Source organism: Spea bombifrons, chromosome 2 (assembly GCF_027358695.1).
Source record: "Spea bombifrons isolate aSpeBom1 chromosome 2, aSpeBom1.2.pri, whole genome shotgun sequence".
NCBI classification, from domain to species: domain Eukaryota; kingdom Metazoa; phylum Chordata; class Amphibia; order Anura; family Pelobatidae; genus Spea; species Spea bombifrons.
In genome coordinates, this window is record NC_071088.1 from 15738095 (window position 1) to 15757344 (window position 19250).

A 19250-nucleotide genomic window follows, 5' to 3' on the forward strand; every position below is an offset into this window, starting at 1 on the left:
TACAGAGTGTTTTTAACAAAATAAAATGCTTGACTGTCTGGTAGGCCGGAGCATAGCTGGGCCAACAATACTCTATCACCACTTAAATCAAGTTGTTTATTATTACTTTTTTTCTGGTCAAAATCTAATTTTTTTTAGTAGTTGTTACAGTAAAAACCATACCAATGTTTATATTCAATGTATTTAGTCTTACAGGTGTATTCTGGTTCCAGTAAATTGTCATGTAACAAAACCAATGCTGACCACACAAACACTATATGGAAATACCCCACCAAATCTCTCTGTCTCGCCTAAACTAGCGAAATTACATTCAAATGTTTACATGTCAGTAAAAAAAAATGCACTTCCGCAAAAGACCACTGAATTTTAGTTCTTTGTGCCCCGTAAACCTTTGCCAGACCCCGACCTTCCGACAGTACTATCCTACTGTCTTGGAAATCATCTGATTTACAAACAAGCTAGAATGTAGTAGAACACCGGTCGGCATTAAGAACCTTGGCGTTCTGCTTCTTAGGCTGCTATCTCAGATTTGAGTAATTTGAATCACACTTTCCCAGCCTTTATGAAACTTGATGCATAAACAATATTGTGTGTCTGATGCCATAAACATGCAGTAAACCACGGCTGAACATGGAAAATATTCTGCTTTTGTGTATTACAAATGTCCCCTGTTGCTCTTTTTGGCTTCAGTAGCCCACCACAGTTGGCTTGGCATCCAAAATATATTTCTGTTTAACACATTTTAAGGGGGTTAGATTAAAATTATGGATATTGAGATTTCTGTATACTCGCTGTATTAAACAGTCCTCAATGCATAGTATCGTGATGTAAGGTAATGCAGAAACACCGAACAACATGACAATAACAGCACTATGGAAGTCATTTTAATGCCTGGCCAATTACTCCCACATTACCTGTTGCTTGTGCAGGGGTGGCTCAGTCCTTCGAGGAGACACTCATTGGGTTTGCCCTTGATAATGCATAGTTATATCAGGGATTTAAAATGTTCAGCTTTCCTACAAGCTCCCAATTTATTGTCCCAGTAAGCACGAAGAATTCTTAAAACCTATGGAAAATAAAAAAGAACAAACCCTTAACTTTAGTAGAAATTAAGGATTACTGTGCCCCAGTGTTTTGTGCCACAAGCAGCCAATCAGTGGTGGGGAAACGGCATCCACTGAAATCAGTAGTGATTTCCACATAGGGGTTCTCACTAGACCCCTGCCCAGAGCATTTGCCATATCGTGCGTTGAGAGAAGTGTTCGGCAAAATGCATCTTCTGCGTGGCAAATAGAAGGTGAGGAAAGTGGCAACACAAATACTTACATGGTTCCCTGTGGCTTTTCCATGGTAAGTGAGTTGTGTGTGTGTGGGTATGTTAGTGTGTGTGACAGTGTGTGTGAGAGTATGCTAGTATATGTGTGTGGGGGGGTATGTTACTGTGTGTGTGTCTGGGTATTTAATGTGTGTGCATATCACTTCATGTTCATTTTAGTTTTATTTATCATGGGATCAGGGATAATGGATGTGGTTCTGCTGGGAGTGGTTAGGGGGGCATTTCATCCTTGGACCCAGGCAGCACATTGTCTTGGGCCGGCCCTGTGGCAAATGTGTATGAGGGACTTCTGCATTTACAAGAGGACCACATGTACATGTATAGGGACGACTCCACTTTCATATACATTAAAGTGCATACGATGACTGGAGTGTCTCTTTAAAGGTTGAAAACTTTAACATCCCGAATGTTCTTTACTGAACTCTTTTTATATGTGTGTACGGGTAACAGCCTTGATGCGGAACACGTGGATCAAAGTACTCTAAAGTGTAAAAAATCACACAAATTCTATTTTTTAAATACTTATTGTGGAATACCCGTTCTGAGCTTCTCAACAACAGCACATCTTTGAATATGAAAGGAATTCATCACTAAATCTGTTGGGTTCACTCGCATGGGGGGAAAAATGCATAGCTGATTTAATTAGTGTTTTTGCCCTTCTGTCTGTAAATAATTTAGACAAAGTTCCTTGGCTAAGACCTGCTGATTGTTTGTTTTCAGAGCTCCTGCCTTCTTTGTGGTCCTGTTGTTTCAGTGAAAATGAGCTGAGCTGTTTCATTTGTGTGTTTCTTGTTCGGATCCACGAGACCACCTGTACAAATGAAACCCTTCGTGGTATTACAAATAAACACATCTTTAAGGTTAACTGGACACAGGCGAAATACCTAATTCCCTTTTTCTCTTTTTATTTCACCTTCTTTTGTAGTTAATCTTCTGGATTCGAAAGCAATTCAGGGGGAACTGGGCTGGATTTCCTACCCATCACACGGGGTGAGTTTACTAGACTGTGAAATGGAAAAGTGCTGTTTCAGAACAATATGCTATTTAACGATGGTTTCCTCTTCATGGTACGCTGCAGAATTGCTAAGTCTCTACCGGACGTCAAAGGAAAAAAAAATTTTTTTTCTCAATATAGAAAGATTTTTTTGGTGATTAATCCTAAAATACCTTGACGCGTGAGATCATTTTATCGCTGAGAATGTGCACATGCTGATAACGATAGGATATTTTAGGATTTAATATGTATTAATTATTAAATCGTATATCTATGAGTGATATATCTCAGAAAATACTTTTGCAATGATGTGCGTGAGATTGTGTGACTTTTGAGATTTGTGATCTTTTTCTTATCTTTATAGACATTAAGTAGCAATTCTCATATATTTCCGCCTTATATAGTGATGGGTTACATATGCTAGAAATCCAGAAAAGGAGTAGTCTGTGTGCTAGGAAATCCATTAAAGGGAACCTCCAGCCATCATATGCACTTACAAAACTTACAAAAGTTTAAGGGGGTTTAACAGGAGCCTTCATATGCATGCGCAGAAAGCGATCCCATTAATTTTTGTGGTGGGGATTTCTTGCCAGTGTCTCCTTCAAAAAGCCCTAAACTGGCATGAACCACAAAGGGCAGAGGAGCAGTATTTTAGCAAGGTAAGTGTTTTTTCTCCTTTGATACAGGTTACAAAGTACTTTAACGCACATTCTTCCTTGGTGGAGCTGTGGTTCATGGGACTGTCCCTTTAGGGTCAGCTGGCTGTCTGGGTAGATTCTTGATCCAAATACTTTTACATTTACTTTACCATGTTTTCCATAAACCATAGAAATGCATAACTACGTGTTACCGTTGTCTGCTTCCAACCCATCTCCTTCCAATATTTTGCATATCCTGGGTGCATTAGCCTTATCCTGTCTGTGTCCCATCAACAAACCCTACCGGTATGTGTCCCATCAACAAACCCTACCGGTATGTGTCCCGTCAACAAACCCTACTGGTCTGTGTCCCATCAACAAACCCTACCGGTCTGTGTCCCATCAACAAACCCTACCGGTCTGTGTCCCGTCAACAAACCCTACCGGTATGTGTCCCGTCAACAAACCCTACCGGTATGTGTCCCATCAACAAACCCTACGGGTATGTGTCCCATCAACAAACCTTACCGGTATGTGTCCCATCAACAAACCCTACCGGTATGTGTCCCATCAAAAAAAAACCTCCAGTATTTGTCTCTTGGGGTGATTATTGTGTATATTTGATCATGTCCAGGTTCGTTTTTATATTAAGCTCAACTACAACACAGATAAATACTTGAAATCTTATAGGTCATTATATATTCACTATAAATGATAAAAAAAATAAGTGTATTTGCAAATTAAAAATATCAATGTCAACAAAAAAGTTTGCTTGGACCCTTAAATATGCGTTAGTTCTTCCAAAGATCTTGACAATTGAATTCACCCACACTACTTATGTACAATAATACCATCCCAATTATACCACTGCCACAGGATTTGTGTAATGCCACATTGGAAGCTCCCCATGAAATTTCCATCAGATGAAAGACGTGGCGTCTTTGTTCTCTTATTAAAATTAGGCTGCAATTTCACACCACCAAATCAAAATCCACTCAATACCGAGAAGCCTAATACAGCTGCGACTCTGAAAGCCCAAGCCGCATATTTAGCAGTTGACCTAATATTACGGGGCAGCGCTCTTAAAAGCCTACCAACATTTTTAGAATGTCCTGCTTTTAACCATTAAGTGCCGGAGAGGTATACAAGACAGGATTCATCTACGAACGATCCGTTAAACGCCATTGTAATTCAGTCCGCCAATTACAGGGCTAAATTAATTATTTACTTATTTATTTTTACTTAATAAATGTATCCTTACATAGTTAACGTAATTCTATCTGTTCTCCCACCACGGGTGCTTTATATCACAGGTACTTAATATATCTGTCATCATTGTATATGCTTTTCCTGGCACACCTCGTTGTTGACGGCATGCCAAACCCTCTAAAATAGCATTGTCTTTTCCATGAATCATTGTCTTCCCTTGCAAAAAAAACTGCAGACCAAACTTTGATTTCTGGATAGCAATAAAATGTCTTGGAAGTATTAAAAGGAAGATTAAAGTCAACGAGGAGCTTCCAGGTGCAAGTAACATGTTAAATGCTCATATAAACATGTACGTATTTGACTGTTTAAGCGTGAGTAACAATTGCTTAACCATTATTGGCAAGTTACTCCGGCACTCGTAATACAATCCAAGCAGAGGCTCGGTTACAGTGTCAGTGTTTCCGAAGAACAAAAAAATAAAGGTACACTCCCAACCCTTATATGAACTTTAATGGATAGGATAACTGAATGTTTTTTTTAATTGCCCCTTTTTTGCTTGTAAATACATTGAGAGATTCCTTTGAATCCCTTCTATGCACATTCCGTGCACCCGGATCCTGTCCTATGAAGAAAAGAGTTCGGCCAAAGGAATCTCCTCCTGAGACCTCACATGTGCGAGGTACTTACCTCCAGCCAACTCCAGCTAGGACTCATGCCAGATTTCCGGGGGTCTAATAAGACCTCCAACATGCACGCACGATTGGCGCATTGATTTCAGTAGGATCACTTTCCTGTCTTGTGATTGGTTGCTTTCATTATGTTTAGCGAGGCTGTTAAGGCTAGTATGGAATCAAAATGATCACTTGCCTTTAATTGCATGGAGCAAAGCATAAGGGTCTTCTCATCAGTTCCATATCGGCGTGTTTCGCGTTTCTAATTTCCGCAGTTTTCCTTGTGATGTGTTAGTCCACCATGCTGGCCCGAGCATTGGGTTAACATTTTGTAATATGACAAAGGACAATACCACTTTTTAAAAAAATGAAGAAAAAGGTTTATGGTTTGCTAGATTATTATAACTGGATCTTGCAATTGGGTTTCATTAAAACAATATGTATGTTCTTGGGTGATGTATGTATTCTGGTGTAAACTGTCTGAACCACACATGTGCTCGTATCTGGCTCAATTGAAATAACAAATCATTATGCTGGAAGTGAATGTTGAAGTGTTCTGCTTTAGAATTTCTGGGCAGGGTTGGAGTATATTTTAACGAAGATCTAAGCTTTCTGTAAATCTTCTTTGGTTTGGAGAACAAAATCTGTTCTTTTGGCAAATATTTGGGCTTGCTTTTCGCCTCCAAATCTGCCACCGTAGACGCAGACACCAGAAGTATGACGAGCCAAAGGAACCGACGGTAATGCAGAACACATTGGTTTCAGCTATGGATATTTTAACTCTTTATAGTTCTCATTTTTTATGAATCTCATTAGCACATTGTAAAAACATGCATGTGAATTGTGTATGAACTATTGCTTGTAAAGCATTGTAAACCAATGGCTCATCATCACCCTCTATTCACATAAATCATTGAGGCTGATACACACGGGCATCACCCTATTCACACTTCTCAGGGTGGGTGGAATTACTCAAAGACAACATTTGAGTAATATTTTAAAACCACTACATTGATCATAAAGATCATTAAAATTGTATTTGGATGATTCCATCAGGATACAGGATGCAGTTTGTCATTTTTTACACCGTAGTTCCTGTTGTATTCTAGAATAGAACTTTTAGAACCTGCCCAGAAAGTATCGACAAATATAAGTGATGGGGAATCTGTCCTTTCATTCTGAATATATTTAAGCAATACTCCGTTTAAATACAGGATCACCCATTCTCAACAGTTTATGGGATAACCACCCCATCCATATAACTGAATTATACAATAAAGCAACCAAAATAACTTACTCTAGTTAGGTAGAATTTGTTTAGTCCTGTAGGTACATGTTTCCGCTCACATGCTGACATACCTGCCACTTCCTAGTGTAGATTACCCAAAGCTCTTCTTAAGGGGGAGTGGCTTTATAAGGGGGGCGGTGCTAGTCACATATGGAGGTGGGGTTAACCATGCTTAGGGCGGGACTAGCCACAGATTTCCTTAAATAAGTGGGGAGTGGGTGTGGCCTGTTTCTCTGCCTGGAGAAAGATGAAAGTGCCCCAGAGATCCAGGGGGAAAAAGGCTTCTTCCGTAGACCCAGAGAGTTCCCAGGTATGCACATTGTATATACATGATCAGTATTTCTCTCTAGCAGGGAGAATCCCAAAATAGTATGTTTTTCACAATTTAGCACTAAAGGTTCATATTTATGGACCGCTGAGACCAACACAGAAATTCCGTATCCTGTGTTCCTAATTTAGAACCATCTCAGAACCATATTAAAACAACCAAAGTTTTAATATTTTTCTTTTAAATTGTTTGTGGAAGTAAAACAAACTATCTAACAGTAATAGGGAAAAATATATAACTCTGTGACATACAGTATACCTCAGCTCTGTATTCATTGTGAATGTCATGCAGAAACTTTACTTTCTCTTGGTTCTGGATTTGTGATGTTCATGTTTTAATCGCATGGGACAAGATGTTGAAAAGCAGACATTCAGTCTGCTTTTGGTTTGAACTGTAATATAGGAGTGTCCTTGTTCATATTTCATTCACCAGTCACTCGGGTAAGAAGCCTGAATGCTCCAAGGCTCTTATCCAAGAACTAGAAGCAGTAGAAGGTACAAAACAGTGAATTTTGGCTCCATTTGCATCTTGTAACTTTTTGACCAACATCATCAAACCAAATGCCCACACTTAATACGTTTCAAGTCTTTATTTAGTGAAACATCTTCTAAATGATTTTATTTGTAAAAGTAATCGGCATACCTGAGAGCTCTGTTCTCCGGGTCAACACCCGAATTCTCCACGTAGTGGGAGGGAGGTCTTGACACGCGGCACTGACACCAGCGGGACCGCCCAATGACATCAGTTGGTAGACGTGGCCGCGTCCCACAAGAGTAGGTTCCGAGTAGCCGGAGCCCACAAGTTGCCAGGTATACTAACGGGTAACAAAATATCAAATCCATACTCCTTCCAGGCTGCTTTGCCCTCCCTGACAAAAATGGCAAAATCCTTCACATTATTATTGATTTTGCAATAGATTTAATGTTTTTTTTTTTTATTATAATTTTTTATTATAATGAAGGTGCTAATAAGTGCAGTAGTCATTGTTGATCGGGGTACATTGAGTGAAAGAAGGTCCCTGCCCTGTAGAGCTTACAATTCATAGGATAGTTTTTACTATATATTTACTATGTTTTGGACGTTCTTTAACTAAATTTTCTAAAATTGAATCATATGCTCATAAATATATTTAATTTGGAATAATTTAACAGTAACAACATTGTTAGTGTCTGTGTTTAAAAAAAAAAAAGATATTTCAACAAAGAAAACAAGAATATAAGATTTTAAAAACCTCAGAACCGGCATATTGTATTTTAGGTATAACAAAAAAAGAAACGTAATATTTAAATAACAGATTCCATCACTAATATAAATATATATATATTTATTAACCCGATAAATGTGCACAAATATTTATTTTCACTGCCCAGCACAGAAAACATGCCCGTCATTTTCTAAATATATCTGTTTTATACAAATTTATCGTAACCTAAATCTACCTTTTATAGTGAGCGTTAAAAACCTTTTCAACAAACTTGTTCCGTTAAACACACACTACGTATATCCCCCATGTATTTTTTCGCTAGAAGGTAATCAAACGGAAGCCAGACTTGGATTCTATAGTAAAGTTCGCTCATTTTTTGGTCTCACAAGCTCTGTTCTACCTCCAGGCTGGGAAAAAAACGCTCCTTATCATCATGGTGCCTGCGAGGGGCAAACATGTCCTGGTTTCTTTCACATTCCTTCTATTATAATTTTCATATGCTAAACGTAATGACTTTCGTTTCAGAGCGTAATTTGTCTGTCATTTTTGCTGTTTGTTCCTTCGAACGTGTTTTGTTAAGAAGGTAAATCACTTAAGGAGCTGAAATAGCGTGAGAGCGGACTCGCTGCCACAGTTTATCCTGCTTAAGCATGCGGTGGAGTGATGCTCTGCAGGGCAGGCTGAGAATATCTGCTTATACAGCCCTCTCGCCCCAAAGAGGCTACGCATGTGCCTAATATACATATCAAAAACATACAATTCATCTGATTCTTCCCCTACCTAATTTTACCTAATGTGACCTTGTAGACTTCCTTAATCTTCCCTAACCATCCCTATCCTTAGCATTCAATAACTATCAAGTGTCCCTGTTTAGTAGGGACAGTCCTTCTTTGGGAACGACATCCCCCTGTCCCTCTTTCCTCCCCTGATGTCCCACTTTCGTAGGAGTTTAAGAATGTTTAAGTGTATCACAGCGTTCTACAGCCATGATCACGACAATAGTGTCCAAAGAAACAGCAGAATTGTTTATTCATTAAATTATGTAAATAAAATATATATTATCCCTATTCTAAATGCCTTACACAGTTAGATTATTAGTTACACGGCCCCCACACCTCTAACCCCATCCACCAACACAAAAGTGTCCCCCTTTGGCCATTTAAAATATTGTTGATATGGCGGAACCTGTCATCGCAGAGTAAGCACAGAATCTATAACACTAGATTTTGACATTCGTGAATATCAGGCATTCAACTCATTTCTAAAATTGTACGAGCATTGATGAATTAATCCTGGTATTATAATGTAGCTCCAGAAAGCTAATCGAATTAAGCTACATAATATCACGTATCACAGTGTCTCCCAGTTATAGAATTATACGCATTATTCTTTCCAGATACCCTTGTGTATGTATATATATATATATATAATTTTTTAAATTATTTATTATTGTTCGATATATTCGGTAGCGCTGTACGATGGTAGACAGGACATAACAAGTATGATATAACATAACAATTTGACTTACAGAAACAGGCGAGTATGTGTATATATATATATATATATATATATATATATATATATTATTTACTATGTGTGTGTGTGTATATATATATATATATATATATATATATATATATATATATATATATATATACATTAACCTTCACTGGAGCACCTATCGGCATTGTGTGTCTAGGTGTGAGAGCCGTATTTGAATCTGGATGTTACGATGTGATGCACACACTGTCTGTGACATATAAAAAGTGAAAGAAATGATGAACTGAATTGTTCCGCTGTGAAATCTCATGACTGCTTGATAAATAGGTTGCCTTTTGTCAGCCATAAATCTGGCAGTACATACCCCGCCAGTAACCAAGTTGTCCACGGCAGAGAAAGTGATAAATCGAGTCCTTAATTTTCTTTTACTTTTGGGAGTCTTTTCAAATACCATCATCTAATAGAACTCTACAAACTAACCATTTGTGAATACCACTGTGTGCCTTGTCTTCCATGACATTAAAAAATATTTCCCGGTGAACACGGCCTGTCCTTTCAAGATCACGGAGTGTACATGTTATATCAACTACAAGTTTTAACCCCTTGCAATGACTCCTTCCTCACAGCTCTTTTATTTAGGAATTTGTTGCTTTTTTTTGTTTGGCTTCTCAACGAAGGAGAACAAGTAGTCATAATCTAAAACTAGAGGTGTCAGATGTAATGCAAGGAAGTTTAACTTTACCAAGGGAGTAGCTGATAAATGGAACAGCCTCCCAGCAGAAGTGGTGGTTAGTACAGCAAGAGAGTTCAAATCCATAAGGCACTTCCGAATTGAAGACGACACTAAAGAACTGATTAAGATTTCAGTCTTGGAATATTTTTTTTTTTAATTAAAAGTTTATTCTAACGTTTACTATAAAATTTGCAGCAAATTAATTCAAACTTTCAATACAAGTTGGGAGTTATAGGAATTAAGAAGGTCCTGCTTTGGAGGAGAACACATTACCTAGACAGAAGCATAGATAGATAGTTCACTCACATATACAAAATAGACCTTATACACCCCCCCCCCTTATTCTTGCAACTATCGGCACTCTGCCTGTTAGTTCCCATGCAAACCAAAGACATTAATTTCATACCCGACCCCGCAAAGCATTCCAGTTATTTCTAAAGAATGGAACGGCCAATGTCCTGTTACAGATTTCCTTGCTGTAGTTTTCCCAATCGCCGGTGAGACGCACTCCCACAGCTCCGCAGCTACCAGGCATTGACAACACACATGCCAGACTGTCCCCAAGGCTTACCGTATCTAAAGCAATCAGGCTTCTTGGTAGGAAAAACATTTATTTATCTTGACAAGGATCACATAAGTCAAGTGCTGTGTTTTATGGGCCGTCTCTTTTAAGATAAGAATGTTCAGGAACATGTTTCCGTGTTTATAGCTAATTACGGTTAACACGGCTATTGGCTCATATTTCAATTAAATGCATTGTAAGTAGGCAGTGACAATTAAGACTGTAGTCTCGTTATAGGCACTTAAGAGTATTACTACTGAGCAGGGTCTCACCAACGCTTTAATGAAACATCATGACAGCGACACACGCTAATTGTTGAACATGAAACCAGCGAATAAGGGTTTAAGCAGTGAGAATTTACAATTTAGAATAGATGGCACCAGCAAAATTAGACGTTGGTGAAGTTAAGTGGTCTTGTCAACTTCTTTGGGAGGATTTTAGAAAGGGACTGATAAGTATTCTTTATTTGAGGTCTTCAAGGAGGATATAACAAAAAAAAATGATCTTTTTTAATAGAAAGTTGTCATGGTGGAATATGACTAAATCAGTATACTTATGGATAAATAAAGGCTCCAGGCACTCGAGTTCCAACGTCAGGCAGATTTATTGAGACAAAGAACAACGTTTGGACCTCACAATGAGGCCTTTTTCAATTAAACGTGTCAACTTAAATGTGTGATGCACAAAAAGTCAATTTTTTTTTTTACCTCCGATGGATATTTTTTAAGATATTTAACATGTTTATGTAGACAAAGTGATCGCTATTGAATGATGTCTGTGAGAGAGATTTTTAAGTCGCCAGAGTCCATTACCAGTAAATCTTCAATGTTAGGCGATATCTCGTGATTTAGCTTGTGCTCTACTGGCTTTCGCGCTCTACCACCTGAAGCAGTTAGTTTTGCGCTCTATGACCTGAAGCAGCTTTGGTGCCACTTGGATGTTTGCAGTAATTATTGCTCTTTCAGAATGATGTTACAGTAGGAAGCATATATTATTAGTTATTGTGTGGTGAATGACCCCCAAAACGATGTTGACCAAAGAGTTCTATCGCAACATAATATTAAACGAAGACACTGCAATTACATTTCTCCAACTCCATAATCTCCATAGCCGACAGATATGGAGCTATAAGATCTTTTGTGGAGCTACCATGCAAGAAAAAAGAGACAAAACAAAAACGGGGAATTATTGGCTGTTCTACGCTGTCCATAAAAAGATTGTCAAACTACACGCTCAGTGAGAAGTGGTTTTTCCATTACACAGATTAAAATGGAAAACCTCATTGCAACTTCAGTTTAAATGATGTTTTAGAACTTGTTTTCTTTTTTCGTCCTGGAGATGCCAACAAATGTGGTGACTAACATAACGGGAAAGTCTTCTGCAACCGTGACGGAGAGGTATGAAGCCAGGTTTGCCGGTTGACAGAAATACAATCCTGGACAAAAAACTTTTAGTGGCCATAAGCCCCTTCATCAGAAGATGTAGTAATTAACACCGCGAACCATGAGGCTAGAATTGAGGGATGAGACTACTGCTACTTCTACGTAGTGACAGAAAGACTTTAATTCCCGTTTTTGAATTGATGAATGGCTGGCATTTAGCGATTTAAATGCAAGAGATTTCCATCAATTCATTGTCAATTATCAGGAGAACTACGTCGACCCAAGGACAGGAGTTCACACCCAGTCCATTGAGCGATCATGGCTCCAGGCAAAACTAACATTTTAAGGAAAATAAGAGGTGTAATTTGACAACTCTTCCATTCAAAACTAGATAATTTGTGCTATTTATTATTTCATAAAGATTTAAGAAGATTTATTAATTTCAATTTTGAATGACATGAAAATGATAAACCCTTATTAAATGTTGTTCCATTTGTGGTATTTTTTGATGTTGAAAATAACAGTAATGAAATTGTATTAAGCCCATGTTTAGCAATAAATAGCCATATTGAATTATTAACCCCTTAAGGACCGGGCTCATTTTTCGTTTTCTACCCTGTGGGACCGAGGCTGTTTTGACACTTTTGTGGTGCTTGTGTTCAGGTGTAATTTTCTCCTCACCCATTTAGTGTACCCACATAAGTTATATATTGTTTTTTTCAGGACAAGATGGGCTTTCTTCAGATACCATTATTTTGATCGTATCATCTTATTTACTATAAAAAAAATAAAAAAAACATGGTGAAAAATTGAAAAAAAAGACATTTTATGACTTTTATTTGAAAAATCTTTTACTCACCTAAAAAAGCAAGTAAAAAAACTAGCTAAATAGATTCTACTACTTGTCCTGAGTTTAGAGATACCCAATGTTTTTATGTTTTTTTGCTGTTTTTTGTACGTTATAGGGCAATAAGTACAAGCAGCGTTTTATGATTTCCAAATCTTTTTTAACAAATCTGGTCAGTCTGCCTACATCTCCTCTTTGGAACATCTTTGAAGCCGGTTAACTCAATTTAACCCATTCAAACCATATATTTTGGAAAACTAGACACCCCAGGGTATTCCGAATGCTGTTATTTTGACCCTTTCCATGCACCAATTATAGAACTACACTTTGTCAAACTTTGTAATAGTAATTTTTTTTATTTTTTTTCCACACAAATTGTACTTTAGTTATAGATATACAGGTTCTGGTATATGTCACTATCAAACAACACCCCAATGTGTGTTCAGGAACATCTCCTGAGTACAGCGATACCCCACATGCATGGGTTTGTCAGATTGTTTGGCTGGTAAAAGGCTACTTTTGGGGCATGCGTAATTCAGGTGGTCATTTGGTCATTCTGCCTCCATCTCCTCTTTGGAATATCTTTGAAGCCGGTTAACTCAATTTAACCCATTCAAACCATATATTTTGGAAAACTAGACACCCCAGGGTATTCCGAATGCTGTTATTTTAACCCTTTCCATGCACCAATTATAGAACTACACTTTGTCAAACTTTGTAATAGTAATTTTTTTCACACAAATTGTACTTTAGTTATAGATATACAGGTTCTGGTATATGTCACTGTCAAACAACCCCCCAATATGTGTTCAGGAACATCTCCTGAGTGCAGTGATACCCAACATGCATGGGTTTGTCGGGTTGTTTCAGATTTAAAATGCCACATTTGGGAAGTGCGCTTTTTTTCTCCATTTTGGTCAGTCTGTACCTATGCCCTATCTGTGAGCTAGGCCACTCCAATTTACCCCATCAGCCATTTTTTTTATATATTAGACACCCCTTGGGTATTTGAAGTGCTTTTATTTTAACTCTTTGAGATTTTTTAGAAATTTTAGCACTTGCTCAAAATAATAAACTTTATTTTTTATTTTTTTTATTTTTTTAATACTTTTTATATATTTTTTTACACATTTTGCTGGTACTGGATGGTTCATCTAGTGACATCACTGCATAATTATTTTGAAATGTTAGCACATTTTTTATTTTTTCCATTTTTTTTTATTTTTTTATTTTTTTTTTGAATATTTTACTAATCACATAGTGATTAGAAAGCTGGGCTCTATTGACTTGCATGGTTGAATGCAGTACCTGTATTCAACCAGCAAGTGGAGCCAGTTCTCTAGAGGGTCTGGAGACCATCTAGCAAACTTTTTCTTGTTTACTTTTTTTTCAGAGCGGCGGCCATCTTACTTGATGGCGAAGATCACCGGCAGCTGTGGCTGTGACCGCTCTCCGGAGCGGTCACAGCCCACCTAAAGGTAAGTGTTTGGTGTCGCTGGATGCCTCCTGATCGAGGCATTCCAGCGACACCATTTAAGTTTAGGAGGCGATCGTTGATCGCCCCCTAAACGCTTTTAAAACGGGCGTCCGCCGCCATACAATGTATGGCGGCTGTTGACGCCCCGGGGAGGGGCCAGACATGGCCCCCGATGCCGATCTCGGCCTTGCTGAATGCCTCGACATCGAGGCATTGCAGCAAGGCCGTTTAAGCGAAGAAAGTGATCCTTGATCACTTTCTAAGCTTATTTAACTTTTTGACGGTTCAGGACCGTCAAAGGTCATTTAGTGACCTTCTTGTCATGACGGTCCTGAACCGGCAAAGGTCGCGAAGGGGTTAAAAGACAGCCTTGGTTTGCCACACGGATGCGCTATGATTCAGGAACAATTGGTATCCTTTTATTTAATGATATAATCTTCCTCTGCTCCCTTTTGCATGCTTTATTTTAGCCGGTGCTCTCTTTTACACTCAACTCCTTGCTAGTCTGTTTGCAAATACTTCAGTGGAATCGTCTTATTGTTATTCGTTGTCCAGCCTGGTCTTCATGCCTTTTTTTAGTCCCCAACTGTCCTCAAAGTTAACAAAGTTTAATTGGTCATTGTCATTGCCAACATGCCACCAAATTTGAATTCCTTTTCCATGAACTAAGGGGCCTTTGCAAAAGCTAGAAAAGCGATTAGTCTTATTTAGATGAAAAACAAAACGTGATTAAATCATTCTGTATAATATCTGTCTTATTTTATCTATCTCATCGCCTGTCTCTTGCTCTCTCTCTCTCTCTCTCTCTCTCTCTCTCTCTCTCTCTCTCTGTCTCTCTCTCTCTCTCTCTCTCTCTCTCTCTCGCTGTCTCTCTTTTATCCCTTCTTTTCCCATTACTTTATAACATAATTACAACAATAAACCTAACTGTATCTATGGTCGTACTTTTTGTTACCCAGTGTTTGTAGAAAAGCCATTGAGGATCAATTAATAATTACATGAGCATGGGTCGTGAAAACGAAATGTACAAATTGATATAAAACAAAAATGTGCAACAAAAATCTGTTTGATAAATGATCTGAACGGCTCTGAGTTTTGCTAAATTATAGGTTTACCCGAACGTTATTTCCCTGGCTTATGTGGTTGTGCTGCTACTGATTAGCTGTGGTCTATCTCTAGTGAAAGGAGATCCCAGACATGTAACCCGCTCATCGTGTGTGCCCTATTTGTGTAAAACTGCTGAGCTGACTTATTTCATTATTCTCATCATCGATCATTTTTCCGTTTGTGAAATAGACTGGTGCTGGTTGAGTTTCACTTTCCAGTGGTTGGGGGAAAATGCACTTCAGCTGTTATTCCAAGAGCATAGAGAGTAGAGATTGTATTTGAGCCCGAAGCTGCAGACTTCAACGTCTCTTCCCCTTTGAAGTATCACCGTATCTCGGATGTCTCCGATTTGTGTTTCCCCCCGCAGTCTATCAGTGCTAATTCGGACCACTTGGAGGAAGTTATCCAAGCGATCCCTCTCTCTATATATATATTATTAAAGAAAACAGCATGGGAATTTAGCTGTAAAATAAAATAATAAATATGAATTCATTATTTTTACGCTTGAGGTTTTATTTTCTGATTTATTAAATCGTTTAAATCCTTTGTTTTTTGTTAAATACTATTGTTTATCAGTATAATACGAGTATGCATGTACTAGTAGGAATTAAATTTCATTGATTTTATTAATTTATTTATTTTAGTTTAAAGAAAAGTTAGTATCATAAAGATTTGTAACACTGGTTTTAATATAATAAAGGACACTTTTTTTTTACCGGTGATGAAAAATAAAGGAAAATGTTCTCATGAAGCACCTGTTTTTCTTTAATGCTAGGACTGTAACTAAATAAGACATTTATTCAGTACAATAAAAATTATTTAATTATTTATGACATCCTGTATTGAGTAGACATCTGGTACCAGTATATTTATTGGTGCAGCAGACTTGATTTTTTTTTTATGAAAAGGGAATTCTCATGAAAAATATTTACTTTGAGAATCAAATACCATGCGGTATATAGGAATGTAGATTATCACTGAAAAAAATGTTTTTATCTCTTTTTGTTCCAATAAACTGCCTTTGTCTGCGGGCATGGAGGCTGCCGTTTCTGTCAGTCATGTGATAATTTGAGCGACTTTCCCTGCTTAAACACCACACTGAAGTGATGCTTTCTGGCAGTGCTAAAGAAGTCCATTCCTCCACCGACTTTAATTAGTCAGAGTAACTCATTTAGACTGAGTCATTCTATTGTTTACCACAGGCAAATGATAAGCAGTCAGGGTGTTTGCCTAGTGGATTTGGCCAAGATAACAAAACTAGAACACATACAAATGGCTAATATGTAGCTGCCTGAAAACATAATATTAAAAAAAAAAGAAAAGAAAACTTGTTTAAAGGTGTGATTTCACATTTAATTATTTTATGATTATAAACAAATGAAGCATTTTCTTTATGACATTGTAGCATTATTGATCATGTGTGCTAATGGACAACAATTTTTCAGACTGGATATCAAATTCTGAAAATTGTTTATAGATTATGCTCAATTATAGTAGGCTTCATGCCAGATAATGCATTTAAAAAACAAATACAGAATTAGCAAAACATGTATACTGTTCCTCTACACATTGACTTTTTTCTCTTACCCACATTCCTCTCTACATTTTAAAGTTCTTCTCACTGCCTCCCTCTGCCACTTTGAATGCCTCTGATGGCAACGGAAAGAGAACATATATCTCAACCATTCCTGATCTCTCAGTGTGCAAGACAAGGAGCGGTGACTTTGACAGTCTCTCGATGTGATGAAGAGCATGGTGTGCCGTTAGAATAGCCATTTCGTGAATATGTTACAGTAAACTTTGAACAATAGGCTATTCTTAATCATAAGCCAATATTCATATGTTGCTCACGGATACCTTGGTTGACTTATTGAATGCAAAGTCCACCACAAATTATTAGAAAATATGGGCGATTAAAATAAAAAACAGGAAAATATATGTCAAGGGTAAAGGGATCCACTTACTTTATAGCCTGTAAACATTGTACATTTTCTATGTTACTAAAAAATCTATTAGTATGTAGCTCATATCATCACGTGATGAATAAATATCTAGTCTCTGGATTAATTTAAAGAGCAAAGAATTTATGGTTGTATCCGTCTACAATTTACTTTTCTTTGCAAATGTTTTTCTTTTATAGAATTTCAGTAGAGCTTAACATCACATTAATAGCATTTTTGGCAAATCGTCCTGGCCTACAGTTAAACGTGAATTCCAATGCGCGATTAGACATTTCTCCAGGCTGCAGGGAATGGATCTAGATATACTATATAGAAAGCCTAATTTGCTGGCAGAGAGATGGTGAGCTACCATTTGTATAACCTTTTTATATCATTATTTTTCATTACAAAATGTAAAAACAAGAGCTGTACCCAAATTTTCCAGTTTGTACCACTTTTCCTAAATGGTCTTTCTACATGATTGAAATATTTCCTTATCAGGGTGGGATTGAAATTTCTTGCTCCTCTAGACATGAACTTTTTGCCAACCAGCCAACTTGGCCTCACGACGCACCCATGAGCCAAACTCTATGGAATAAACAAGGGTCACTATAGGGTCGGTTTACTCCTGGTTAATCCGGAAATGCAGATTCTGTCTGACGTATCACTGAAAGGACCTGGTTAATCTGTATGTTACGGAATACCTGGAGACACTCGGAAAATCTTCAGTACAAGGATGAATTCCTTATGTTTGAATTTAAAGATCTAAAAAAGGGTTGTCTCAGAAAGGTCGTGGAAAAACCTCTGCTCATAGTCCTCCATAACTTCCCAAGCAGAAATCTACTTTCATCACCTGCCTACCATCCCAGTATCCCCTTCTTTCCGCTTTCCTCCATCTAAGCCCCTTTGAGGTGCCATGGCACTTAGGCGGCTCATTGTATGTCATGCATTTCAAATAGTAACTTAACACAGTAATAGAGTAAATCAGGTTGAAAAAAAAAGATACAAAATTAAACTCCACTTTTAATCCAGAAGAAGGCAAAAACACCATATTGAAGTAATTTCCAATGGTGCCTCAAAAAAGTGGAAAAATTCCTTCTGGACTCCAAAAAATCAGACTCCAAAACTCTGAAATCTGATTTCTCACCGGATCAACAAGCTATAACTAATCATGACCTTGTAACCCGTTATATTATCCAGCCCATTTAAATTTGATAGCACAAAGCCTGTAGGTAGTGAGTTCCACATCTGTTGTGTCCTGAATGGAATAAATGATTGTGGTACGTTGCCAGTGCTCAACTGCAAAGTCAATGATATATATATATATATATATATATATATATATATATAATATTTATTTTTATATATTTATTGTTGTTACTGGATGAAAACTCTGTGGCTCCTCAGGGAAAAAGAAGAAAGAAAGTAACGCGAGCATCTTGAAGTCACCAAAGGGAAATGGCTCTGACTCAGTAAAGACATCAGGGAAAAGTTCACTCCTTTAAGTTTTGACATTCTGGCATCTCTACCTCTCGTCAACTTCAAAAGTAGTTTAAATATACCTGCCTTTTTAGTCTTCAATGTTTACTCTTTACCCATTTTACAGCGCTGAAGAATATGATGACGTTATATAAAACAAATAATAATAATAAAACTGATTCTCAGATCTTAAAAATGTTTATATATCGAAACAATAAATTGTATAAAACAGTAATTGTCACAATTATCTGCAATCCTAATTGTTATACCTATATACAAAATATAATCATAATCCTTTCTTTTATTTATCTTTATGCATACACATATATTTATATATCTGGTCTTATAGCTAACAATATAGAAAGTAAAGGTTGAAGGGATCGACCAGTTGACTATTTAAGGCAAATTATCCACAATTATTTAAAAGTGCTATATTTGGCATGCATGAATTCCTCCTAGAGCTCTGGCTGGGGAAACAATTTGAAATAATTAGTATGTTCATGCATTGACAATGATGAATGAAGCAGAGGTCTCTTAAGCCAAGCAGATCTTGAT

At 37.4% G+C, this 19250-nt stretch overlaps 2 protein-coding genes across 2 annotated transcripts in view; both read left to right on the top strand.

The window, feature by feature from the left end:
* Positions 1–17441, top strand: part of C2H3orf38 (chromosome 2 C3orf38 homolog) — a 136201-nt gene extending 118760 nt beyond the window's left edge. The window contains exon 4 of the mRNA XM_053456906.1: positions 17430–17441. The gene's annotated coding sequence lies outside the window, so the exon portion shown is untranslated. The remainder of the gene's footprint in view (positions 1–17429) is intronic.
* Positions 1–19250, top strand: part of EPHA3 (EPH receptor A3) — a 145339-nt gene that overhangs the window by 13618 nt on the left and 112471 nt on the right. The window contains exon 2 of the mRNA XM_053456904.1: positions 2262–2326. Within this exon, the coding sequence (XP_053312879.1) occupies positions 2262–2326 (65 nt within the window). The remainder of the gene's footprint in view (positions 1–2261; positions 2327–19250) is intronic.